The sequence below is a fragment of the Oncorhynchus mykiss genome, chromosome 18, assembly GCF_057628025.1.
Source record: "Oncorhynchus mykiss isolate SJ-2025 chromosome 18, ASM5762802v1, whole genome shotgun sequence".
Taxonomy (NCBI): domain Eukaryota; kingdom Metazoa; phylum Chordata; class Actinopteri; order Salmoniformes; family Salmonidae; genus Oncorhynchus; species Oncorhynchus mykiss.
This window is the reverse complement of record NC_143039.1, coordinates 65675805-65702414: the sequence shown is the minus strand read 5'-3', so window position 1 is coordinate 65702414 and position 26610 is coordinate 65675805. Positions and strand designations below refer to the sequence as shown.

General features: G+C 46.0%; 1 protein-coding gene across 1 annotated transcript; it reads left to right on the top strand.

Moving 5' to 3' along the window:
* Positions 1–1990: 1990 nt before the first annotated feature.
* LOC110496867 (DNA-binding protein SATB1) lies at positions 1991–24650 on the top strand. Its single transcript, XM_036953347.2, has 12 exons — positions 1991–2507; positions 3220–3475; positions 4218–4403; positions 4595–4721; positions 5611–5734; positions 12158–12269; positions 12428–12972; positions 16888–17097; positions 17203–17274; positions 17438–18058; positions 22118–22315; positions 22488–24650. Exons 2-12 carry the CDS (start codon positions 3247–3249, stop codon positions 23352–23354), a joined length of 3291 nt encoding a protein of 1096 aa, XP_036809242.2. The 5' UTR covers positions 1991–2507; positions 3220–3246; the 3' UTR covers positions 23355–24650.
* Positions 24651–26610: the final 1960 nt, after the last annotated feature.

The window sequence follows — 26610 nt, the reverse complement described above, 5'->3', positions numbered from 1 at the left end:
CTGTCCCTCTCTTACTCAGTTCCTCTCTCTCTTTCTCTTTCTCGCTCGTTCACCCATTTTGCGATAGCCTAATTGAGGAAAGCGCCACGAGCCACTTTGAAAGACACTTGAAGCTCACCGGCAGGTTCCGTCACTCGTCCGACTGTCACACACGACAGACATCAGTTCTGCAGCTCCGAAGCAGAGTGACCTTTCTGAAATACATGTAGGTACCTGAATTTATCGCGCATTCTAAATTGTACATTCTGTGGGACATTAGACGCGTTGTTTAATCTCAATGGATATCCAACTATTCAACGGATTCCGCTGTTATTGAAGGTAATTATAATTATCTATGTTTGGCTATTTTTTCTGATACTATTGTTTTATTATTATTTTTCTTCAAGTAAAATACCCCCATTGCGTATGCCAGTAGGCTAAACCTTTAGTTTTTAGAATTTACTTCTTGACTCTGACATGCGTTATTGCAACTGTATCGCTAGCCTATATTTTGCAAATAACACTTTAGGCTATGCAAATAGTTTGTCTTTTTGAAACTTTTAGTTGGATGAAACACGATTTTTTTCCCTCTGTGTCATATAAATGTTCAGTGCTGGGGATGTTGGGGAGCAGTGAACTACATGTAGTGAACTACACTTGAAACAGCCTAGCTTTTGAGTCTAGAAGGCTAAATTACACATTCTGTTAACATCTGACTGTGATCTGTTCTTGCAATTTGTAATCATTTCAGATTTAGATAGGATCATACACTAAGTAGTTTTCATTGCATAGTCTAGTTTACATGTGATTGATGTCAACTAATGTGAACTAAACGTAAACAAAATAGATTAAAAGTTTTTTTTAAAATACGACATTTCCTTACGTTGACGACTTTTTGCAAATCCAATCAATTTTCAACTGTTGACTCAACGTCATCAGAATTGTTTATTTAAATGTTGAAATGACGTGGAAACAACGTTGATACAACCAGTAATTGGTAGCTTGCTAAACTAACCTACCATATTTTCAGAGTAGCTTCTCCAACTATGTAAATGTTTTTGGCAGGTAGGATACGCTCCTATTGACAGTAGAGAAAGAAATGGCCATCTCTCACTTTCCCCTTTAAACACTGTTTGAAGAGGCTACACGTCCTATCCAGGCTATTCATTATAAACAACATCACTTTCTAAGTCAAGATCCTCGAAAATGATTTCCCCTAATTCATCGGCTTCACATGCCGCCATAAAAAAAAGTATATGCCTACAATAGGGAAACATTGAAGGTCATTTCCTATGGAGATGGGGGCGAGAATAATTTGAACAGCAAACATATGTAAGAAAAGTTGATAAGCAGCCCATCACATCCAGAGCGTTTCCATGGAGAGTTATTAAATCCCTAGGACAAAAACAAGCCATGCATATAACAGCGGCACCGCAGAAAATAATAAATACATTTATGCGCAATTGTCACATTTAATACCTACCGGAGCGTAGTGGTGAATTCATTATTACACCAACTGTATGTTAATACAACTGCCTCTGTTTATGGGCTACTTGCTCGCGCGCGCGTGCATTTCATCGCGATTTGAAATTGAAGAAGGTTAAAAAGAAATAAACAATTATATTGGGGGGCAGATAAATATCCATCAAATCATGCAATGTGCCTCTGGTAACATACCATTATTGTGTAGCCTACAAACTAAACCAACTCTGTAAGAGCGGACACATTCAGGTCTCATTCGGGTTCTCACATTTACTTCTCATAATAACAATGGATACACTCCACACATGCTCACACAGTTAGGCTACATTTGGTTCCCATATTAGTATTAGTAAATTATAGATGTGTAGTATTAGCATAATGTTGCCCAGAGAAACTACCCACTGGGCACAGACGTCAATTCAACGTCTATTCCATGTTGAGTCAACTTAATTTAATTGAAATGACGTGGAAACAACGCTGATTCAGCCAGTGTGTGCCCTGTAGGTAGGTAGGTGGCGGTTGGATCCATGCAGTGTGTGTGTGAGAGAGATGAGAGAGCGAGCACATGGGTTTGTCTGCCAATAGCCTACTGCAGAAGAGCGAGCTGCTTCACACGGTTGAAACTGGCTGATGGCTGCATTGAATAGCAGACAACTGAACTCACCGTGTATTGGTCGCTTCACCAGTTTTTCAACGGAATCCTTGTAGCATACCAGCTGGTCTGTAGCCTAATTCCGTGAACAGTCTCTGTCACTGTGGATTGCTTTGACTGATATTCCGGTTAGACCACCGATAGACTCGTTTTATTCCGTAGCTATTTGAGAAGGTCCGAAAGCGTGCAGCCAGCAGGGAACGACGGAATATGTTGCTACGTAGCTGATATGATATAGAAACAATAGACCGACGACTAGTGTAAAAGAGAGAGATGAGGTGATGTTCTGACTCACTGAGACAGCGTGGACATAAATCAAGACGATGAACTCTATTCTTTTACTACCTACGGCATATCGGAATCTCAACAGGAACCAGCAGCCAGCGGATGTCAGGTCTGTCTGACTTACTTCGATTGAAAATGTACATGTTTTTATGGATATACCAGTAGGTTGTCTGAGATAAATACGATGGAGATTGGGGAGTTTATTTGTGTTGATATTCACAATTCGTCAATCATGGACGACGTGCAAATATGACAACTGACATAACGTTTGCCTCTAAAACTTTCCCCAGTCAGTGACGGGACGATTTGTTGCCGCGCGTCTTTTGTGGAATGAATAGTGCGTCAAGGCGCGCAGCATCAATCGTCTTCATATAGACACTGTCCAAGGTCCAACTGCAAACGTTCCCTAATGAACTCAAATACTCTCTTTCAAATCAAATCAAATCCAATTTTATTGGTCACATGCACATGGTTAGCAGATGTTATTGGTCACAAACACATGGTTAGCAGATGTTATTGGTCACAAACACATGGTTAGCAGATGTTATTGGTCACATACACATGGTTAGCAGATGTTATTGGTCACATACACATGATTAGCAGATGTTATTGCAGTGTAGCGAAATGCTTATGCTTCTAAATCTGACAGTGCAGCAATATCTAACAGGTAATATCTAACAATTCCACAACAAAATCGAATGAATAGGCTCTCTCTCTCTCTCTCTCTCTCTCTCTCGCTTTCTCTCTCTCTCTCTCGCTTTCTTTCTCTCTCTCTCTCTCTCTCTCTCTCTCTCTCTGGTGTTTGTGAGCTGCATCATTAGTGTGGGGATCACTCAGTCCCACATGTGATGGACCCCCAGCAGTGTGATGGAGGCCATGTGTCAGAGGGGTGTAACACTCCTGGTAATGGGGACCACCGGCCCCCTCCTGCCAAACTGGTCCGCCTGGAGTTGAACGGTGGCGGGGGCCCCTCAGGTCCACACCAGGGCAGGACGAGACAGGGGAGCCCAGGGGTCAGAACTTCGGCCCCCAAACTCACCACACCCGTACCACAACCCAAGAACTGGCATAAAAGAGGTAAGACTGAAAAATAAGAGTGGCGGGGCGAGTGAATAGAGGGAGGAATGGATGAATAGAGGGAGGAATGGGTGAATAGAGGGGGGAATGGGTGAATAGAGGGAGGAATGGGTGAATAGAGGGGGGAATGGGTGAATAGAGGGAGGAATGGGTGAATAGAGGGGGGAATGGGTGAATAGAGGGGGGAATGGGTGAATAGAGGGAGGAATGGGTGAATAGAGGGAGGAATGGGTGAATAGAGGGGGGAATGGGTGAATAGAGGGAGGAATGGGTGAATAGAGGGAGGAATGGGTGAATAGAGGGAGGAATGGGTGAATAGAGGGAGGAATGGGTGAAGAGGGAGGAATGGGTGAATAGAGGGAGGAATGGGTGAAGAGGGAGGAATGGGTGAATAGAGGGGGGAATGGGTGAATAGAGGGAGGAATGGGTGAATAGAGGGAGGAATGGGTGAATAGAGGGAGGAATGGGTGAATAGAGGGAGGAATGGGTGAATAGAGGGAGGAATGGGTGAATAGAGGGGGGAATGGGAAAATAGAGGGAGGAATGGGTGAATAGTAGGATTGTAAAACGAGAGGAATTTTCCAGGTAAAATTCCAAATGTACCAGTAAACTACTAGAATTTTGGAAAATTTCAAGAATTCTGGGGAATTTGCATGATGCTTCAGCTTTTCATTTCCAATGCCCTCTGCTTCTATCTGGATGCTGTGAAATTATTGGTTGTGCTGTGAATCCGTCATCCCAGGAAGCCTGCTGCCTGTGCTGTGTTTGGTGGAGCACAGAGAGAGCCCGGTCCCAGCAGTGGAGCCTGAGAGGAGAGAGGAGCATGCAGAGTTTGTACTGGTCAGGAGAGACCTGCTGTTTAACCAGCTGATAGAGATGGCTTTACTGGCCCTGGGCTACTCTCACAGCTCAGCAGCACAGGCCAAAGGTACACACACATGCACACCAACACACACACTCACACACACAGACATAAATCATGGTCACACACACACACGCACATGCACCCACACACACACACACCTTCTCTTCCTCCAGTGTCAGTGTTTGTAACAGTGTTTGCGTGTGTGTGCGCGTGCGTGTGTGTGTGTGCGCGCGAGCCTGTGTTTGTGTGTGTAGGTTCGATCCAGGTGGGTAGGTGGAACCCTGTCCCTCTGTCCTGTGTGACTGATGCTCCTGATGCCACAGTGGCTGACATGCTGCAGGACCTCTACCATGTGACCACCCTCAAGATCCAGCTCACCAGGTACAGCATCATCTCTTGTGGACAGACATAAACGGTATCTTAACGTCTGTCTGCAGACTATGGGATGGGACAACTAACGAGGAACATTGTTCCGGTGCGCTGGTTTTGTGTCACTGGATGAATCACAATTTCACAAGGCGCTGCATTATTTGAATTTCTGAAGAGGAGGGCACATGTGGCCCATAGACTTCCAGGAGACATGTGGAGAGAGGGGGGGTGGAGCTACCAAAGAGGTTCTGGCACTTGCAATAGATACGTATGTCATACCTCCACCCCCAGAACCTAATCGAGTAGTTTAGATTTGATTTTTGTTTCTGGGTTGCCGCGATTAGGTAGACCAGGACAAAGCTTCTGATGCTACATCTATCATCCTGCCTTCAGTGGGGGTGTGTAGTGACAGGAAATGGTTGGCGTGGAAATCTGCTTGGCTGCATTCGTGGTTCATGATATAATAATAACTCACCATTCTGAAAACACAGCAGATGTGTTGTGTGAAGTAATTAACTAATAACTACCACCAGGTGAGGCAGGCCGGCAGGCACACGCACGCACACGTGCACGCACGCACGCACGCACACACAGGCACATGCACATAGGAACACACACGCACAGAAGCATGCAGTCAGCCAAAGTCTAAATCTACCACTCCACAGGCGAGGGCCCCCACAATTTCAGACAGCTTTTTTATTCACTTGTCAAATCTACTTCTTTTCCACCCTCTCTTCTTCTCTTCTTCTCTCTCCCCTCTACCTCTCCATCCATCCACCCCCCCCCCACTCTCTCTCTCTCTCTCTCTCTCTCTCTCTCTCTCTCTCTCTCTCTCTCTCTCTCTCCCCTCTCTCTCTATCTCTCCCCCCTCTCTCTCTCTCTCTCCCCAATCTCTCTCTAGTTGTCCCATGTTGGAGGACCTCCCTCCAGAACAGTGGAGTCACTCCACAGTGAGAAACGCCCTGAAGGAGCTATTGAGAGACATGAACCAGAGCTCACTGGCCAAAGAGTGCCCTCTGTCCCAGGTACAACCAATGATTTATATATACACTAGATGACTGATAGGGGGCGCTGTGTTGAAGCCACAGCTTAGCTATCTTGGCACTCCCCCACCGAAAATTTTGGAAGCTACAGAAATATTTTTATTAATGTCTACACTCATTTGTGACAAATTTATTATATTACAGACACCGTAATGCATACTTTTACATTATATTACGTGACCTAAACATAAAAATAAGAAATGAAAAATACACTGCTCCAAAAAATAAAGGGAACACTAAAATAACACATTTTAGATCTGAATGAATGAAATATTCTTATTAAATACTTTTTTCTTTACATAGTTGAATGTGCTGACAACAAAATCACACAAAAATTATCAATGGAAATCAAAATTATCAACCCATGGAGGTCTGGATTTGGAGTCACACTCAAAATTAAAGTGGAAAACCACACTACAGGCTGATCCAACTTTGATGTAATGTCCTTAAAACAAGCCAAAATTAGGCTCAGTAGTGTGTGTGGCCTCCACGTGCCTGTATGACCTCCCTACAATGCCTGGGCATGCTCCTGATGATGGTCTCCTGAGGGATCTCCTCCCAGACCTGGACTAAAGCATCCGCCAACTCCTGAACAGTCTGTGGTGCAACGTGGCGTTGGTGGATGGAGCGAGACATGATGTCCCAGATGTGCTCAATTGGGTTCAGGTCTTGGGAACGGGCGGGCCAGTACATAGCATCAATGCCTTCCTCTTGCAGGAACTGCTGACACACTCCCAGCCACATGAGGTCTAGCATTGTCTTGCATTAGGAGGAACCCAGGGCCAACAGCACCAGCATATGGTCTCACAAGGGGTCTGAGGATCTCATCTCGGTACCTAATGGCAGTCAGGATACCTCTGGCGAGCACATGGAGGGCTGTGCGGCCCCCCAAAGAAATGCCATCCCACGACTGACCCACCGCCAAACCGGTCATGCTGGAGGATGTTGCAGGCAGCAGAACGTTCTCCACGGCGTCTCCAGACTCTGTCACGTCTGTCACATGTGCTCAGTGTGAACCTGTTTTCATCTGTGAAGAGCACAGGGCGCCAGTGGCGAATTTGCCAATCTTGGTTTTCTCTGGCAAATGCCAAACGTTCTGCACGGTGTTGGGCTGTAAGCACAACCCCCACCTGTGGACGTCGGGCCCTCATACCACCCTCATGGAGTCTGTTTCTGACAGTTTGAGCAGACACATGCACATTTGTGGCCTGCTGAAGGTCATTTTGCAGGGCTCTGGCAGTGCTCCTCCTTGCACAAAGACGGAGGTAGCGGTCCTGCTGCTGGGTTGTTGCCCTCCTACGGCCTCCTCCACGTCTCCTGATGCACTGGCCTGTCTCCTGGTAGCGCCTCCATGCTCTGGACACTACGCTGACAGACACAGCAAACCTTCTTGCCACAGTTGGCATTGATGTTACATCCTGGATGAGCTGCACTACCTGAGCCACTTGTGTGGGTTGTAGACTCCGTCTCATGCTACCACTAGAGTGAAAGCACCGCCAGCATTCAAAAGTGACCAAAACATCAGCCAGGAAGCATAGAAACTGAGAAGTGGTCTGTGGTCACCACCTGCAGAACCACTCCTTTATTGGGGGTGTCTTGCTAATTGCCTATAATTTCCACCTGTTGTCTATTCCATTTACACAACAGCATGTGAAATGTATTGTCAATCAGTGTTGCTTCCTAAGTGCACAAACACGTACACACACGCACACACACACACACACACACACACAGGCATAAACACATACATACACACACTCACGCACGCACAAACACGTACACATACACACACACACACACACACACACACACACACACACACACACAAACAGGCCTAAACACGTGCACGGATTGCTGAGACAAATAAGGTTTGCGGGCAGAGAGAGATATAAGGGATGTTTATCTTTTAATAGGGATAGGCGTCCCGTCAACGTGGCAGTTGTAAATCATGCAGCGCTGTGTGTCACGATCGCAGATGTCAGAGAAACAACAAATGTGGGTACATATAAGTGTCTTATATCGGCTGAAAGCTTAAATTCTTGTTAATATAACTGCACTGTCCAATTTACACTAGCTATTACTGCGAAAAAATGCCATGCCATTGTTTGAGGAGAGCTCCTAACAACAAAACACTTTTTTCCCCGCGACAAGTTTGATAAATTCACCTCTGAAGGTGAAATGTGTACTTACATTCTGAAATCTTGCTCTGATTTATCATCCCAAGGGTCCCAGAGATAACATGAAGTGTCGTTTTGTTAGATAAAATCCTTTTTCATATCCTAAAAATGTCCATATAGCATGATCCATTTTATATTTCCACACGTTCAATTTGCAAAGAAAGGAATCTGTGAAAATCTCACCCTAATGTTGTTTCAACCAGTCAAATCACATTCGTATTTATTCCTCAGAGATCCTAGAATGTAACCAGACTTACCTATATCATTACGAGTGTAGTATATCCTATAGGACACCATTTCAAAGATGGTGGTAGAATTTTTATTTTTTAAATGGTTGATTTTTTCTTTATATTTTCTTCTTTTTTTATTTATTTTACCTTTATTTAACTAGGCAAGTCCGTTAAGAACAAATTCTTATTTTCAATGACGGCCTAGGAACAGTGGGTTAACTGCCTGTTCAGGGGCAGAATGACAGATTTGTACCTTGTCAGCTCGGGGATTTGGACTAGTAACCTTCCGGTTACTAGTCCACCGCTCTAACCACTAGGCTACCCTGCCGCCCCTTCTACCAGATCTATTGTGTTATATTATTCTACATTCAATTCACATTTCCACAAATTCAAAGTGTTTCCTTTCAAATGGTACCAAGAATATGCATATCCTTGCTTCAGGGCCTGAGCTATAGGCAGTTAGATTTGGGTATGTCATTTTAGGCTCTGCTGGCACATACTATACCACTGTACCCTTCTGCTACTGTCTGTCTCTTCCTAGTCAATCTCTGTCTTTCTCTTTCTTTCTGTGTGTGTTTCTCCTACTTGTTGCATGCCCAGCCTTTAGCTCAGCGGGCTAAAACAGCCTTGTAACAGGCAGGCAGGTGACCCAAGTTTGAACCCAGTCGGCCACACATGCACAGCATCTAACTCACACACTGAATTGCTTTCCACACACACACACACACACACACACACACACACACACACACACACACACACACACACACACACACACACACTTGTTACTGTGAAGGAACACAGTGTAGAGGCACCTGCTGTTGGAGAACAGATGGATGTGTGTTGTGAATATTTATAACAATCAAAATAGTCTGTCTGTTACTCACCCTGAGAGCAACAACTACAGCCTCAGTCTAATAAACAGACATTCTCTCTCTCTTTATTTTTATGTTTGCTCCCCCTCCCCTCTTTCTAGCTCATTCTCTCCCTCCAACTGTCTCCCTCTCTCTTTCTCTCTCTCTGACTCTGCCCCCCCCCCTCTCTTAATTCAATGGGCTTTATTGGCATGGGAAACATATGTTTACATTGCCAAAGGAAGTGGAATAAAGAAAAGTTTCTCTCTCTCTCTCTCTCTTTCTCTCTCTTTCTCAGATTAGAATAAATATGAAGTGATTAAAGGTGTAATCAGATGTTAAAATGACACAGGATTGTCTTGAGGGATTAACTTCAGCATCCATTTCTTAAATGACTGATGCCACCTAGATGAGGTAGCATACACACACACTCATCTGTCTTTGTGAAAGAGTTTACCTGCGGGTGTGTTTTAATAACCCCGGTCTGAATCTGTTATCATCAAACATTCTATGTTCAGCTGAGACACACACACACCCAGGGAGAGAAATGGAGTCTGTTAAAACTAAGACAAAATGAGAGACAGAGCGATTATTTCAAATGTGAATTGTTACTTATTTGTCGCTTTTTTTGAAACTGATGTATAATAACTTATTTCTGACTTCAAGTGCAATTATTGCCCAGTTCTTGAGCTCTGTTGCCAAAAGGAAAATAGACTGGGCCTCAGGCTAGCGTATGTACAGTATATAACATGCATTCTATTTAATAGACTGGGCCTCAGGCTAGTGTATGTACAGTATATAACATGCATTCTATTTAATAGACTGGGCCTCAGGCTAGCGTATGTACAGTATATAACATGCATTCTATTTAATAGACTGGGCCTCAGGCTAGCGTATGTACAGTATATAACATGCATTCTATTTAATAGACTGGGCCTCAGGCTAGCGTATGTACAGTATATAACATGCTTTCTATTTAATAGACTGGGCCTCAGGCTAGCGTATGTACAGTATATAACATGCATTCTATTTAATAGACTGGGCCTCAGGCTAGCGTATGTACAGTATATAACATGCATTCTATTTAATAGACTGGGCCTCAGGCTAGCGTATGTACAGTATATAACATGCATTCTATTTAATAGACTGGCCCTCAGGCTAGCGTATGTACAGTATATAACATGCATTCTATTTAATAGACTGGGCCTCAGGCTAGCGTATGTACAGTATATAACATGCATTCTATTTAATAGACTGGGCCTCAGGCTAGCGTATGTACAGTATATAACATGCATTCTATTTAATAGACTGGGCCTCAGGCTAGCGTATGTACAGTATATAACATGCATTCTATTTAATAGACTGGGCCTCAGGCTAGCGTATGTACAGTATATAACATGCATTCTATTTAATAGACTGGGCCTCAGGCTAGCATATGTACAGTATATAACATGCATTCTATTTAATAGACTGGGCCTCAGGCTAGCGTATGTACAGTATATAACATGCATTCTATTTAATAGACTGGGCCTCAGGCTAGCGTATGTACAGTATATAACATGCATTCTATTTAATAGACTGGGCCTCAGGCTAGCGTATGTACAGTATATAACATGCTTTCTATTTAATAGACTGGGCCTCAGGCTAGTGTATGTACAGTATATAACATGCTTTCTATTTAATAGACTGGGCCTCAGGCTAGCGTATGTACAGTATATAACATGCATTCTATTTAATAGACTGGGCCTCAGGCTAGCGTATGTACAGTATATAACATGCATTCTATTTAATAGACTGGGCCTCAGGCTAGCGTATGTACAGTATATAACATGCATTCTATTTAATAGACTGGGCCTCAGGCTAGCGTATGTACAGTATATAACATGCATTCTATTTAATAGACTGGGCCTCAGGCTAGCATATGTACAGTATATAACATGCATTCTATTTAATAGACTGGGCCTCAGGCTAGCGTATGTACAGTATATAACATGCATTCTATTTAATAGACTGGGCCTCAGGCTAGCGTATGTACAGTATATAACATGCTTTCTATTTAATAGACTGGCCCTCAGGCTAGCGTATGTACAGTATATAACATGCATTCTATTTAATAGACTGGGCCTCAGGCTAGCGTATGTACAGTATATAACATGCATTCTATTTAATAGACTGGGCCTCAGGCTAGCGTATGTACAGTATATAACATGCATTCTATTTAATAGACTGGGCCTCAGGCTAGTGTATGTACAGTATATAACATGCATTCTATTTAATAGACTGGGCCTCAGGCTAGCGTATGTACAGTATATAACATGCATTCTATTTAATAGACTGGGCCTCAGGCTAGTGTATGTACAGTATATAACATGCATTCTATTTAATAGACTGGGCCTCAGGCTAGCATATGTACAGTATATAACATGCATTCTATTTAATAGACTGGGCCTCAGGCTAGCGTATGTACAGTATATAACATGCATTCTATTTAATAGACTGGGCCTCAGGCTAGCGTATGTACAGTATATAACATGCATTCTATTTAATAGACTGGGCCTCAGGCTAGCATATGTACAGTATATAACATGCATTCTATTTAATAGACTGGGCCTCAGGCTAGCGTATGTACAGTATATAACATGCATTCTATTTAATAGACTGGGCCTCAGGCTAGTGTATGTACAGTATATAACATGCATTCTATTTAATAGACTGGGCCTCAGGCTAGCGTATGTACAGTATATAACATGCATTCTATTTAATAGACTGGGCCTCAGGCTAGCGTATGTACAGTATATAACATGCATTCTATTTAATAGACTGGGCCTCAGGCTAGCGTATGTACAGTATATAACATGCATTCTATTTAATAGACTGGGCCTCAGGCTAGCGTATGTACAGTATATAACATGCATTCTATTTAATAGACTGGGCCTCAGGCTAGTGTATGTACAGTATATAACATGCATTATATTTAATAGACTGGGCCTCAGGCTAGCGTATGTACAGTATATAACATGCATTCTATTTAATAGTACTATATGTTGCGTTGATCTGCTGTGGTTTAGTATTCATAATGCTTTTCCCTGCCACTGTTACGACTCCATCTTCTATTTTTTTGTGTCTTTTGTCCCTCTTTCTCAGAGTATGATCTCCTCCATTGTTAACAGCACCTACTATGCAAATGTGTCGGCCTCCAAGTGCCACGAGTTTGGCCATTGGTATAAGCACTTCATGAATACCAAAGGCATCATGGGTAAGACTACAGGGGGGATTAAAGGGGTAGTTCACTTATATTGATCCTCAATGCTAATGTTAGCAAATAGTAGCTTTGACTTTTTTATATTTACTCCCCCTCTCATTTCTGTTTCTCTTCCTTCATCCCTCTCTCCACTATTCTTTTCCTCACTTCAGAGATTGACAGCTTCTCTGACCAATCCCAAACGAGCTCCACACACCCATCAACCAAACAATCATTCCCAGGCAGCACAGCCGAGCAGGTCTGCACCTCACCCCTCCCCTTTCCTCACGGGGGTGCCACCCACACTTCTGGGCGTAGTTGTCTGGCCCCAAGTCTCTGCCCCCCGGGGCTGGTGACCGCCCCCCTCAGCCCCCAGCTAGTCAGCCCCCAACAGATAGTCATGGCCCAGTTCCTCAACCAGCAGTATGCAGTCAGCCATATGCTAGCCCAGCAAAGCCTGTCTGTATCTGTTTCCACCTCCCCCCAGCAGTTCCTCAACCACCCCCCTGTGGGGAGGCCTCCCCCCTCCCTGGCCCTAGCCAAGGGCCTCGACCCCCCGCCCCAGGGTGGACCACCAGGACCTGGGTCTGGGTCCCAGAGCCAGGTGTGTGGACCATCAGACATCTCATGTGAGATCTACCAGTGGGTGAGAGAGGAGCTGAAGAGAGCAGGCATCTCCCAGGCTGTGTTCGCCCGTGTGGCCTTCAACAGGACCCAGGTAGGAGACAGACAGGGAGATAGGGGTACTGTATGTATGGGACTGTGCTGTAAACTAAGGGTTTAAGTAATTAGGGGGTGGGGTTAGTGAAGGACAGAGTGTTATGGTGTGTGTAAACTGTGTGCTGGTGTTATCGGATTGAGTGTGTGCGCGTGTGCATGGTGATTAGCTCTTGGCATGGCCTTTGCCGCATTGTCTGTTCTGTGTGTGTGTCTCTGTGTGTGTGAATACATGTGCTGGTGAATGTGTGTGTGTGTGTGATCTGTCTGTCTGTGTGTGCGTGTGTGCCAGCTCTTCTCTGCAGTAGGAACTCATGCCAGCGGTGAAGCAGCTGCTTGGTCAGCTAGTCACTCTCCCTCAGAGAGTCTCTACCTCTCCCTATCTAATCACACTTACCCAGAAAGTCTGTACCTCTAAAATCACACTTCCCCAGAGTCCCTACCTCTCCCTCTCTAATCACTTCCCCAGAGAGTCTCTACCTCTCCTTCTCTAATCACGATTCCCCATAGTTCCTACCTCTCCCTCTCTAATCACTTCCCCAAAGAGTCTCTACCTCTCCCTCTCTAATCACGATTCCCCAGAGTCTCTACCTCTCCCTCTCTAATCACTTCCCCAGAGAGCCTCTCCCTCTCTAATCACGCTTCCCCAGAGAGTCCCTACCTCTCCCTCTCTAATCACTTCCCCAGAGGGTCTCTACCTCTACCTCTCTAATCACACTTCCACAGTCTCTACCTTTCCCTCTCTAATCACTTCCCTAGAGAGTCCCTACCTCTCCCTCTCTAATCACTTCACCAGAGTCTCTACTTCTCCCTCTCTAATCACACTTCCCGAGAGTCTTTACCTCTCCTTCTCTAATCACACTTCCCCAGAGTCTCTACCTCTACCTCTCTAATCACACTTCCCCAGAGTCTCTACCTCTACCTCTCTAATCACACTTCCCCAGAGTCTCTACCTCTACCTCTCTAATCACACTTCCCCAGAGTCTCTACCGCTACCTCTCTAATCACACTTCCCCAGAGTCTCTACCTCTACCTCTCTAATCACACTTCCCCAGAGAGTCTCTACCTCTCGAATCTCACTTCCCGAGTCTCTACCTCTCCCTCTCTAATCACACTTCCCCAGAGAGTCTCTACCCCTACCTCTCTAATCACGCTTCCCCAGAGAGTCCCTACCTCTCCCTCTCTAATCACACATCCACAGAGAGTCCCTACCTCTCCCTCTCTAATCACTTCCCAAGAGAGTCTCTACCTCTCTAATCACGATTCCCCAGAGTCTTTACCGCTCTAATCACACTTCCCCAGAGAGTCTCCACCTCTCCCTCTCTAATCACACTTCCCCAGAGAGTCTCTACCTCTAACTCTCTAATCACACTTCCCCAGAGTCTCTACCTCTACCTCTCGAATCTCACTTTCCGAGTCTTTACCTCTCCCTCTCTTATCACACTTTCCCAGAGAGTCTCTACCTCTACCTCTCTAATCACACTTCCCCGGAGAGTCTCTCCATCTCTAATCACACTTTCCAAGAGAGTCTCTATCGCTCTAATCACAATTCCAAAGAGTCTCTACCTCTCCCTCTCTAATCACACTTCTCCATAGAGTCTCTACCTCTCTAATCACAATTCTCCAGAGTCTTTACCTCTCCCTCTCTAATCACACTTCCCCATTGTCTCTACCTCTCCCTCTCTAATCACACATCCACAGAGAGTCCCTACCTCTCCCTCTCTAATCACTTCCCCAGAGAGTCTCTACCTCTACCTCTCTAATCACAATTCCCCAGAGTCTTTACCTCTCTAATCACACTTCCTCATAGTCTCTATCATTCTAATCACAATTATCCTGAGTCTCTACCTCTCCCTCTCTAATCACACCTCCCCAGAGAGTCTTTACCTCTCTATTCAAACTTCCCAAGATTCTCTACCTCTCCATCTCTAACCACACTTCCCCAGAGAGTCTCTACCTTTCCCTCTCTAATCACACGTCCCCAGAGTTTCTACCTCTCTATTCACACTTCCCCATAGTCTCTACCTCTCCCTCTCTAATCACACTTCCACAGTCTCTCCCTCTCCCTCTGTTTCTCTCCATCCCTCCATTATGCTTTCTCATCTCTCTATCCATCTCTCTACATCTACTTCTCTCTATATCTTCTTTTCTCTGTCCATCACTTATTATCTTCCTTTCTTTTTAGATTTCCTATATGTATTTCCACCTTTTCTCTGTATCCAACTTCATGACGTCTCCATTTGACAGGTCTATCCCTTGTTTTTCTCATTTCATTTAAATCTTTCTCCTTTCCCCATTTCATACCTTTCTCGCTCCCTCCCTCCCTTCCTTCCTCCCTCCCTCCCTCCCTCTGTCTATCCTGTCTGCTCCTGCAGTTAGAAGGCACTCACATTAATGGCTTCGAGAGAGACCTAGCCCACTGTTACTATTACCGTCATTATCACCAGCATCATCATGGGTGTCATTATAATGATCAAAGGCCGCAATTATAGCCACCTGCCCCGCATTTCTCTGTCGCTGTGACAACTGGGCTCTTCGAACAGGTAAAAGGGAGTGGGGCTGAGGAAGGAATGTCTCACATGGGCAAGGTGCCAAGGAGTAGAGTGGATGGGGCTTGGAGTGTAAAGACCTTATTGGAGTGTGAAGGCTTAATAGCTAGGGTGTGTGTGTGTGAGGAGTGAGGGGGGTCTACATTAGAGGGGTATAGTCCTAACAAAATTACATATATTTTGGGTGGGAGGGAGAGCAGAGTAACCCCCTATTAGAGTCCCATTGTATGGAAGAGTGAGTGACTGCTGTACGAGCTGGAGCTGACAGATAACAACTTAATAAGGGACTAATCCGTTTATTAGCAGTGCTTTAGAAGGTGTCTGGAGTTGGTCATCTGCTATGTTGACTCCAGCACTGTAAAGGGAAAAACACTACCTGTGAGGACGTGTGCTGTCTGGGTGGGTGTGAGTCTCTATGTTCAGAGGCTATCCTAGTCTAGACTAATGGCCTTCAGCCAGTTTTAGTATGAAACTTGCAGGTTGACGTTTATTAGCTTTTTTAATGTTAGAGTTAGACATTAGGGTTAGCAGTGTGGTTAAGGTTAGAGTTAAGATTAGGGTTAGGTTTCAAATCAGACTTTATGACATTGTGGCTGTGCCAGCTATTGACCACTCTACAGAGCTTCCTGCAGAACAACATTTATAACCAAAATACTAACCTGCACAAAACTTTCCATTAGGGTTTTGTTTGATGGTGTTAATAATGTATCTTTATCATTGTCTATAAGTTTCTTTTGGCCTGGTCAACATTACAGGGCTGCAACCCTGGAAGTCTAACTTGCCAAGTGTGACACACTCTCATTCATTTAAATCAGGGGTCTTCATCTTTCTCTTGCCCAGGAGCCCCCACCCAGGTTGATAAAGTGATTCATTCTTTGCCTGGCTACACAAACTCCTTGCTCCAGCCAAACTCTACAACATGCCCATGGACATGAGTTTATTCTCCACAATGAGTTTGGATCTGAGTACCTCCCAACGATTTCTAGAATGGAAATCCATCCTAGACCGTCTGATTGGTCCCAGAAACTGATGGGTTGGGCCAGAGCCAGAACACACGTGGGTAAAGCGGCGTGGATAAAAATTGTCATTGGCTGATTGATACTCTGATTAGACCAATCGCTGATGGCTTTGGTTTGTACAGTGCCCCTCGTCACCACAAATTACTTCAATGATGGCAATCCCAACCTGAAGTATGTAGCGAACGACAGAGCTGCGGAATAATTCAGTTTGAGTCGTCAGGCAAATTCCTGCTCTGCTCATGCTGACAACAGTTGCATGTCCAGTGTAGCAGCTGTTTTCACGACGTAGTGATTCTATTTCCATGGTGTGTATCTTGTCTTCATGTGTCTTTCTATCCTGTGTGTCAGGGCCTGCTGTCTGAGATCCTGCGTAAGGAGGAGGATCCTAAGAGTGCGTCTCAGTCTCTCCTGGTCAACCTGCGGTCCATGCAGAGTTTCCTACAGATACCGGAAGGTGACCGCGACCGTATCTACCAGGAGGAGAGAGAGAGGAGTCTGACCACGTCGACCATTATCAACCATTCACCCAACAACACTACCACACCACGCCACACACAGGTCGGACAGACAGAGCGAGATGGAGTGTGTGTGTGTGCATGTGTGTGTGGGTTGAAGTTATATCTTGTTCATGATAGTCTAAGATGTATTCCTCTGATGTTTCAGACCAGAAAGGAAGAGGGAGACTTTGTTAAGGCTGAAGATTGGCCCTCCCAGGTTTCCATTGTATTTCCTAAAGTAAGCTCTCTCTCTCTCTCTCTCAAAGTGTAAATGCTTTATAGCCAAAGTGACAATGGCAACTTCTCTGCTAATCAAACTGAAATCAGAACAGAAGTATCTTTACTAATCAAACGATACAGCTGTTTTAGTAACCACATCAACGCCTCTCTCCCCTCTGCAGGTGAGGCTGTCTCCAGTAGCAGTAGTAAACAGAGGGGTGAAGAGCGAGGGATGTGTTCTAGACAGAGGGGTGAAGAGCGAGGGATGTGTTCTAGACAGAGGGGTGAAGAGCGAGGGATGTGTTCTAGACAGAGGAGTGAAGAACGTGGGATGTGTTCTAGACAGAGGGGTGAAGAGCGAGGGATGTGTTCTAGACAGAGGGGTGAAGAACGTGGGATGTCTTCTAGACAGAGGGGTGAAGAGCGAGGGATGTGTTCTAGACAGAGGGGTGAAGAACGTGGGATGTGTTCTAGACAGAGGGGTGAAGAACGTGGGATGTGTTCTAGACAGAGGGGTGAAGAACGAGGGATGTGTTCTAGACAGAGGGGTGAAGAGCGAGGGATGTGTTCTAGACAGAGGGGTGAAGAACGTGGGATGTGTTCTAGACAGAGGGGTGAAGAACGAGGGATGTGTTCTAGACAGAGGGGTGAAGAACGAGGGATGTGTTCTAGACAGAGGGGTGAAGAACGTGGGATGTGTTCTAGACGTCAACAGTTCTATCTATGAGGAGATCCAACAGGAGATGAAGAGAGCCAAGGTTTCTCAGGCCATGTTTGCCAAGATGGCCGCGTCCAAGAGTCAGGTATACACAGACACGCACACACAACACACACAAGCACGTGTACACACACACACACACACACACACACACACACACAAACACTCACACAAGCACAAAGAAAAGAGAGTATGGTACTCACTGACTGAGGGATACCTATGGAAACAATGCTAATCTTGCCCTGAAACAGAACAAAACGTTTATTACAGACTGATATTAGTAAGTGTGTAACACACACACATTTCCGCAAGGTCCTATAATATCAGATTTCGTATGTGATGTATGAATTTATGAAAACATCTTTACACAGAGCCACGTTGGGCAGTAACCGGTTGTGTAGGAAATGATCAACTAGCAGCTGCTGTCTATGGAGAGCTCTGATCACCGCATCAGACAGTTATTGTTCTATAAATCACCAGTGTACACACACCCGCTTGCATGAATGCGCACACACCCATAAACACGCACATGTCACACACATGCGCACACACTTATACACAAACACACACACACACACTTGAACACACACCAAATGCGTGCCAACACACAGACACACTGGTGGTTCCATTGTGCTAGTTTTCCAGGCAGAACCATCAGCTTGTTATTGTCTTTTGTTTTGGGATCATTTCCCTCTGTAGAATGGAGTGATTTCTGTCTTTCTCTCTCTGCCTTTCTTTCACTCTCTTTCTAGCTTCCCGTCTTGCCTGTTTGGCAGGCAGCACCATGGAGCTCACGTTAGTGTAGGGCTGTTTGGCAGGCAGCACCATGGAGCTCACGTTAGTGTAGGGCTGTTTGGCAGGCAGCACCATGGAGCTCACGTTAGTGTAGGGCTGTTTGGCAGGCAGCACCATGGAGCTCACGTTAGTGTAGGGCTGTTTGGCAGGCAGCACCATGGAGCTAACGTTAGTGTAGGGCTGTTTGGCAGGCAGCACCATGTTGGAGCTCACATTAGTGTAGGGCTGTTTGGCAGACGGCACCATGGACCTCACATTAGTGTAGGGCTGTTTGGCAGGCAGCACCATGTTGGAGCTCACGTTAGTGTAGGGCTGTTTGGCAGGCAGCACCATGGACCTCACATTAGTGTAGGGCTGTTTGGCAGGCAGCACCATGGAGCTCACGTTAGTGTAGGGCTGTTTGGCAGGCGGCACCATGGACCTCACATTAGTGTAGGGCTGTTTGGCAGGCAGCACCATGTTGGAGCTCACGTTAGTGTAGGGCTGTTTGGCAGGCAGCACCATGGACCTCACATTAGTGTAGGGCTGTTTGGCAGGCAGCACCATGGAGCTCACGTTAGTGTAGGGCTGTTTGGCAGGCGGCACCATGGACCTCACATTAGTGTAGGGCTGTTTGGCAGGCAGCACCATGTTGGAGCTCACATTAGTGTAGGGCTGTTTGGCAGGCGGCACCATGGACCTCACATTAGTGTAGGGCTGTTTGGCAGGCAGCACCATGTTGGAGCTCACATTAGTGTGGGGCTGTTTGGCAGGCGGCACCATGGACCTCACATTAGTGTGGGGCTCTTTGGCAGGCAGCACCATGTTGGAGCTCACATTAGTGTGGGGCTGTTTGGCAGGCGGCACCATGGACCTCACATTAGTGTAGGGCTGTTTGGCAGGCAGCACCATGTTGGAGCTCACGTTAGTGTAGGGCTGTTTGGCAGGCGGCACCATGGACCTCACATTAGTGTAGGGCTGTTTGGCAGGCAGCACCATGTTGGAGCTCACATTAGTGTGGGGCTGTTTGGCAGGCGGCACCATGGACCTCACATTAGTGTAGGGCTGTTTGGCAGGCAGCACCATGTTGGAGCTCACATTAGTGTAGGGCTGTTTGGCAGGCAGCACCATGTTGGAGCTCACGTTAGTGTAGGGCTGTTTGGCAGGCAGCACCATGGACCTCACATTAGTGTAGGGCTGTTTGGCAGGCAGCACCATGGAGCTCACGTTAGTGTAGGGCTGTTTGGCAGGCGGCACCATGGACCTCACATTAGTGTAGGGCTGTTTGGCAGGCAGCACCATGTTGGAGCTCACATTAGTGTAGGGCTGTTTGGCAGGCGGCACCATGGACCTCACATTAGTGTAGGGCTGTTTGGCAGGCAGCACCATGTTGGAGCTCACATTAGTGTGGGGCTGTTTGGCAGGCGGCACCATGGACCTCACATTAGTGTGGGGCTGTTTGGCAGGCAGCACCATGTTGGAGCTCACATTAGTGTGGGGCTGTTTGGCAGGCGGCACCATGGACCTCACATTAGTGTAGGGCTGTTTGGCAGGCAGCACCATGTTGGAGCTCACGTTAGTGTAGGGCTGTTTGGCAGGCGGCACCATGGACCTCACATTAGTGTAGGGCTGTTTGGCAGGCAGCACCATGTTGGAGCTCACATTAGTGTGGGGCTGTTTGGCAGGCGGCACCATGGACCTCACATTAGTGTAGGGCTGTTTGGCAGGCAGCACCATGTTGGAGCTCACATTAGTGTAGGGCTGTTTGGCAGGCAGCACCATGTTGGAGCTCACATTAGTGTGGGGCTGTTTGGCAGGCAGCACCATGGAGCTCACGTTAGTGTAGGGCTGTTTGGCAGGCAGCACCATGTTGGAGCTCACGTTAGTGTAGGGCTGTTTGGCAGGCGGCACCATGGACCTCACATTAGTGTAGGGCTGTTTGGCAGGCAGCACCATGGAGCTCACGTTAGTGTAGGGCTGTTTGGCAGGCGGCACCATGGACCTCACATTAGTGTAGGGCTGTTTGGCAGGCAGCACCATGTTGGAGCTCACGTTAGTGTAGGGCTGTTTGGCAGGCAGCACCATGGAGCTCACGTTAGTGTAGGGCTGTTTGGCAGGCAGCACCATGTTAGAGCTCTTTGTTGTATCTTCTCACTGCGTCCGCATGGCTTTGTGTGCTATTGCTGGGCTACGGCCAGGTGTTTGTGTGCCAAAGTAATTGTGTAGAGGACAAGAGCTTGGCACTGTCGCTACTTTCCCTCACTGCCTCCTCCTCTCCCTCACTGCCTCCTCCTCTCCCTCGTTGCCTCCTCCTCTCCCTCTCTGCCTTCTCCTCTCCCTCACTGCCTCCTCCTCTCCCTCATTGCCTCCTCCTCTCCCTCACTGCCCCCTCCTCTCCCTCTCTGCCTCCTCCTCTCCCTCACTGCCCCCTATTCTCCCTCTCTGCCTCCTCCTCTCCCTCTCTGCCTCCTCCTCTCCCTCTCTGCCTCCTCCTCTCCCTCTCTGCCTCCTCCTCTCCCTCGCTGCCCCCTCCTCTCCCTCGCTGCCTCTTCCTCTCCCTCTCTGCCTCCTCCTCTCCCTCTCTGCCTCCTCCTCTCCCTCTCTGCCTCCTCCTCCCCCTCTCTTCCTCCTCCTCTCCTCCTCTGCCTCTTCCTCTCCCTCGCTGCCGCCTCCTCTCCCTCTCTGCCTCCTCTCCCTCTCTGCCTCCTCCACTCCCTCTCTGCCTCCTCCTCTCCCTCTCTGCCTCCTCCTCTCCATCGCTGCCTCCTCCTCTGCCTCCTCCTCTCCCTCTCTGCCTCCTCCTCTCCCTATCTGCCTCCTCCTCTCCCTCTCTGCCTCCTCCTCTCCCTCTCTGCCTCTTCCTCTCCCTCGCTGACTCCTCCTCTCCCTCTCTGCCTCCTCCTCTCCATCGCTGCCTCCTCCTCTGCCTCCTCCTCTCCCTCTCTGCCTCCTCCTCTCCCTATCTGCCTCCTCCTCTCCCTCTCTGCCTCCTCCTCTCCCTCTCTGCCTCTTCCTCTCCCTCGCTGACTCCTCCTCTCCCTCTCTGCCACCTCCTCTCCCTCTCTGCCTCCTCCTCTCCCTCTCTGCCTCCTCCTCTCCCTCACTGCCTCCTCCTCTCCCTCTCTGCCTCCTCCTCTCCCTCTCTGCCTCCTCCTCTCCTCTGTTGACTAGTCGTTTGAACTGTAGTTATTTTATATAAAACATCAATAACAATGTTGTTTTCTGGTCATAAAAACAGAAGCTGTGTTTCAGTATCTTTACAAAAGATAGTATATTTTAGTATCTTACTTGAATGGGTTCTGAGAAGGTTTGTATTTCTATTCTATGGGTTCTCTGTCCGGGTTCTGATGTGGGTATGTGTGTTCTGCAGGGCTGGCTGTGTGAGCTGCTGCGCTGGAAGGAGGATCCGTCCCCGGAGAACCGAACCCTGTGGGAGAACCTGTGTATGATCCGGCGCTTCCTGAGTCTGGCCCAGATGGAACGAGACGCCATCTATGAACAGGAGAGCAACACTCTGCAACAACACTGTACAGACAGACTCACACAGCTGGTCAACAACAACACACTGGTCAGTCTACTCTGGATAGCCTACATACACACATACACGCATGGAAGCACACGCACACAACACAAACACAATTCAACAGTGTAAATGTACATGCATATATACACACTCAAATGTGTATATCATCAGCTTCCATTGGTTTGTTTGTAACTTAACATCCATCTGTCTCCACCAGCTCCAACGCCACTCCCCATTGCAACAACAACACCATCAACGAACACTGACCGCTCTGTCCCAGCTGCCCTTGCAGCCCCAGGCGGAGCCTCGCCTGCCGCCACGACAACCATCCACAGCATCACCGGCCGAGACTGAGGGGGGTAGGGGGCAACTGAGGACCTGGTGGGGAAGTAGTCAGGGTGATGGGAGGGAAGAGGATATTACTGGCAGGGGCTGTAGGGGTTGGGGCCAAGGCAGGGTTAGGGGTGTGTGTAACAATGACAAGGAAGGGGGAGAGGGACAGTGGGCGGGGGGCAGACAGACTAACGGCGAGGGCGATGGTGGGAGTGATGGCGAGGGGTTTCGGGTGTCCCGAGAGGCACAGGGGATCCTGCAGAGCTTCATCCAGGACGTTGGTCTGAACCCAGACGAGGAGGCTGTCCACACACTGTCAGCCCAGCTGGGCCTGCCCAAACACACCATCCTCAGCTTCTTCCACAGCCAGCACCACAGCTACACTCACCAGAACCATAGACAGCACTACAGTGAGATCCAACACAACCAACATCCGAGCCAGGACCACAACCACAGAGAGAATCACAACCAACACCACACGGACCAGGACCAGCTCTTCTATAATGGAGCAGGCCCAACCCAGCCTAAGAGAACTACACGGGAGGAGTGGACCGTAGATCTCACTGGACAAATGGGGGTGGGGGGGGGGGATATGGAGCGGGAAGAGGAAATAGAGGGGAAGGGGGAGGAGGACGCCATTTTGAAAGAGTTGGATGTGAGCAGTCAGACTAATGCCGTCGCCACCCTAGAGGAGGAGCAACATGATTCTAACCAATCTGAGACTGCCCAACCACATGACTCTGATGAATAACATGAGTCCATCCACTAGTTGTCCCCTTTAACCCAATGAGAAGGCATCAATTTGATAGACTCATCTAGCTCTGCAGAAAATAATATTAGCCTTTTCTGAAGAACTTTAGTAATGAATGATGTGGTGTTATAGGTGTTTCCCTTATTTGTAATGAAACATTTCAATTAAAGACTAACTGTGAAAATAAATGAAATGGTGTAGTTATACATGTATGCAGAGTTAGTTTAAAGGCCCAGTGCAGTCAAAAACTAGATTTTCCTGTGTTTTGGATATATTTCCTCACTGAGGTTGGAATAAAACAGTGACATTGTGAAAAGTATGATAATGCCCTTTCAGTGTAAGAGCTGTTTGAACATGTTTGCCTGTTTTGGTGGGGTGGAGCTTTGGCCTGCCTGGTGACATCACCAGACGCTAAATTAGTTAATACACCAATAAGAAAGAGAGTTCCAAACCTCTCTGCCAATTAACAGCAAATTTTCAGTTTTCCCGTACTCACTCAGACCACTCCCAGACAGTCCTAGCAAAATTCTTGCTTGAGAAATTGCTATTTGCTAATAAGCTATTTTTGTTTCTTTTTGACCATTTTAACTAAAAACAACCACAGTAAGGTACTTAATTGTTACCTAGAAATTCTTTGACATTGAGATAAAAATGGCTGCATTGGACCTTTAACTGTTGAGGATCTAATTTGAAAGACATTATGCCAACAAATGCCTTGTTGTATGTGGCACTACCCATCTGTTCTATGCCTAGATCATCCTCTCTGGATTTAAAAGACATTGAAATGTGAATATTGATATTGATCCACTGTCAACAGCTGTATTATAGACACATGATACAGTATAGTGTTTTGGTTTCTTTCTCTTTTACAAAACTCTGACAACTATGCTTTCTTACATCGATCTGTCATAATGTCCACGTACTTGTCTCTTTGACTGACAGTAAAATGTAAAAGTGTCTTAAAGTCTTTGCTGATCAACATAGTTGAGGGACATCACTCAAATGTTGTATGCAAATTATTTCACTCTAGCAAATGTAGTGTAGGTCAATTGTCTAATTGTAGAAGAAAAGGCTAAATATGCAAAGGGTGTGTGTGTGTGTGCATTAATTCGTTCCTATCTTTGAATCTGTTTTTGTTGAAAATAAAATGTATTATTTGTTTTAAGAGTTCATTCCATTGATGCATGAGTTATATTTGAAGTGGTCGTTTTAAACAGCAATGCATTGGATGCAGAATAACATTAAAGCTGTGATTTACTATTTGTTTCATCACACATTAAACACTTATAAAATGGAGCTGCTACTGATGAGTGTTTCTGTAATATGGTACAAATCTCCTGTCTCCATGCTGAACCACAAAGTTCCTGATCAGTCAACTCTACTTTTACCAGACAGACTAAGCTAGGTAGATAGGCATGTTCTCACCTGCTCAGTTATTATTCCATTGAAAAGAAATGAACTACTGTAAAAAGTTGTTTTGATTAGAAGTCAGTCTTGTCATTTCGCAATGAATGTAACATGGGGAAATGGAAATAACATTTCACATATTAGTGACCTGTAAGATCCAAGGTCGTGGGGGGTCAGTGTTAATGGCTTGAATGGCAGCTACAGCTTACTGTAATTACAAGCAAAAGTTTTCCAATACCATGGAATCATAAAACTTCTTATCAGACATGATTGGAGGTATGTGTGTGTGTGTGTGTGTGTGTCTGCTCACATACAGTACAGTCACGCACACTTACACAAACACTTGATGCATAAACACACACCCACACGGTCACATGCACAGTTAATCAGAGTTATTTACCAAACACGTTTTACTATTGAAAACATATGAACATTTATTGTATCCAAATTAAGACTGACCTATGCCCATAAACATACACTTTGACCTTATTTGATAACGCATCAGCAAATCTATTGATAGATGGGTAATTCCAAGATATGAGTGCCTTTTCCGTCCACTTTGATATTTTAAGTAGAAACGGCACCAATATTGAATTTTAAAAGCCTTTTATATTCAATGAAGTGCCCTTTAATATAGACAACATGGAGAATTAAATAAATCTGATTTTATATATGAATAAAGACTTGCGAATGTGCCAATATTCAGCATTTTGACATGTCCTTCCGTGTACCAACTGTGACTTCCAGGAAGTTTTTAACTCACTTAACCCCAGAAGTTTTCACAAAGTAATTTCTGAAGATATCATTTATTTTATGAGTTTAGTGGTTAATTTTAAGGTAAAATAACAACAACCTGTTTCTCATCTTAAGGTCAACCCTGGTACGTGGACTGAACTCTCATTTTAATATGGTGAAAGTATAGAACATAGAACATCTAATAGTAATATCATGGTGGTTCTACTATTATTAGCATTTTTTATATTTTTGTGATGGAAAACTGAGTGGGATGAGCACAACACGTCAGCCCTATTACTCACAGATGGACAGGCTAGGAATGTTTGAATTGTTACATTTTCGGGATGAAGTTTGCATTCAATTGCCCCTCCCTGTTGCACCCAGCTTCTTTCACCTGTCACAAGGGGATTTATGGCTGATTTACAGTGCATTTAGCCTTTTCTTATGTTACAGCCTCATTCTAAAATTGATTAGATTGTTTTTTTCTCATCAATCTACACACAATACCCATAAAGACAAAACAAAAACAGGTTTTTAGAATTGTTTCCAAATGTATTTAAAATAAAAATGGAAATATACATTTACATAAGTATTCAGATCCTTTAATCAGTAATTTGCTGAAGCACCGTTCGCAGAGATTACAGCCTTGAGTCTTCTTGTGTATGACCACAAGCTTGGGACAGTTGTATTTAGGGAGTTCCTCCCATTCTTTTCTGCAGATCCTCTCAAGCCTATCTTGGATGGGAAGCTTCGATGCACAGCTATTTTCAGGTCTCTCCAGAGATGTTTGATCGGGTTCAAGTCCGGGCTCTGGCTGGGCCACTCAAGGACATTCAGAGACTTGTCCCGAAGCCACTCCTGTGTTGTCTTGGCTGTGTACGTACTTAGGGTTTTTGTCCTGTTTGAAGGTGAACCTTCGCCCCAGTCTGAGGTCCTGAGTGCTCTGGAGCATGTTTTCATTAAGGATCTCTCTGTACTTTGCTCCCTTCATCTTTCCCTCGATCCTGATTAGTCTCCCAGTCCCTGCCGCAGAAAAACATCCCCACAGCTTGATGCTGCCACCACCATGCTTCACCGTAGGGATGGTGCCAAGTTTCCTCCAGACGTGACACTT

Bases quoted from the DNA above. Each gene is read 5' to 3' on its own strand.
- LOC110496867 (XM_036953347.2), top strand. From the start codon at position 3,247: ATGGACCCCCAGCAGTGTGATGGAGGCCATGTGTCAGAGGGGTGTAAC. The intron at 18,059-22,117 runs GTATACACAGAC...TGTGTTCTGCAG, and splicing joins TGGCCGCGTCCAAGAGTCAG to GGCTGGCTGTGTGAGCTGCT. The intron at 22,316-22,487 runs GTCAGTCTACTC...TGTCTCCACCAG, and splicing joins TGGTCAACAACAACACACTG to CTCCAACGCCACTCCCCATT.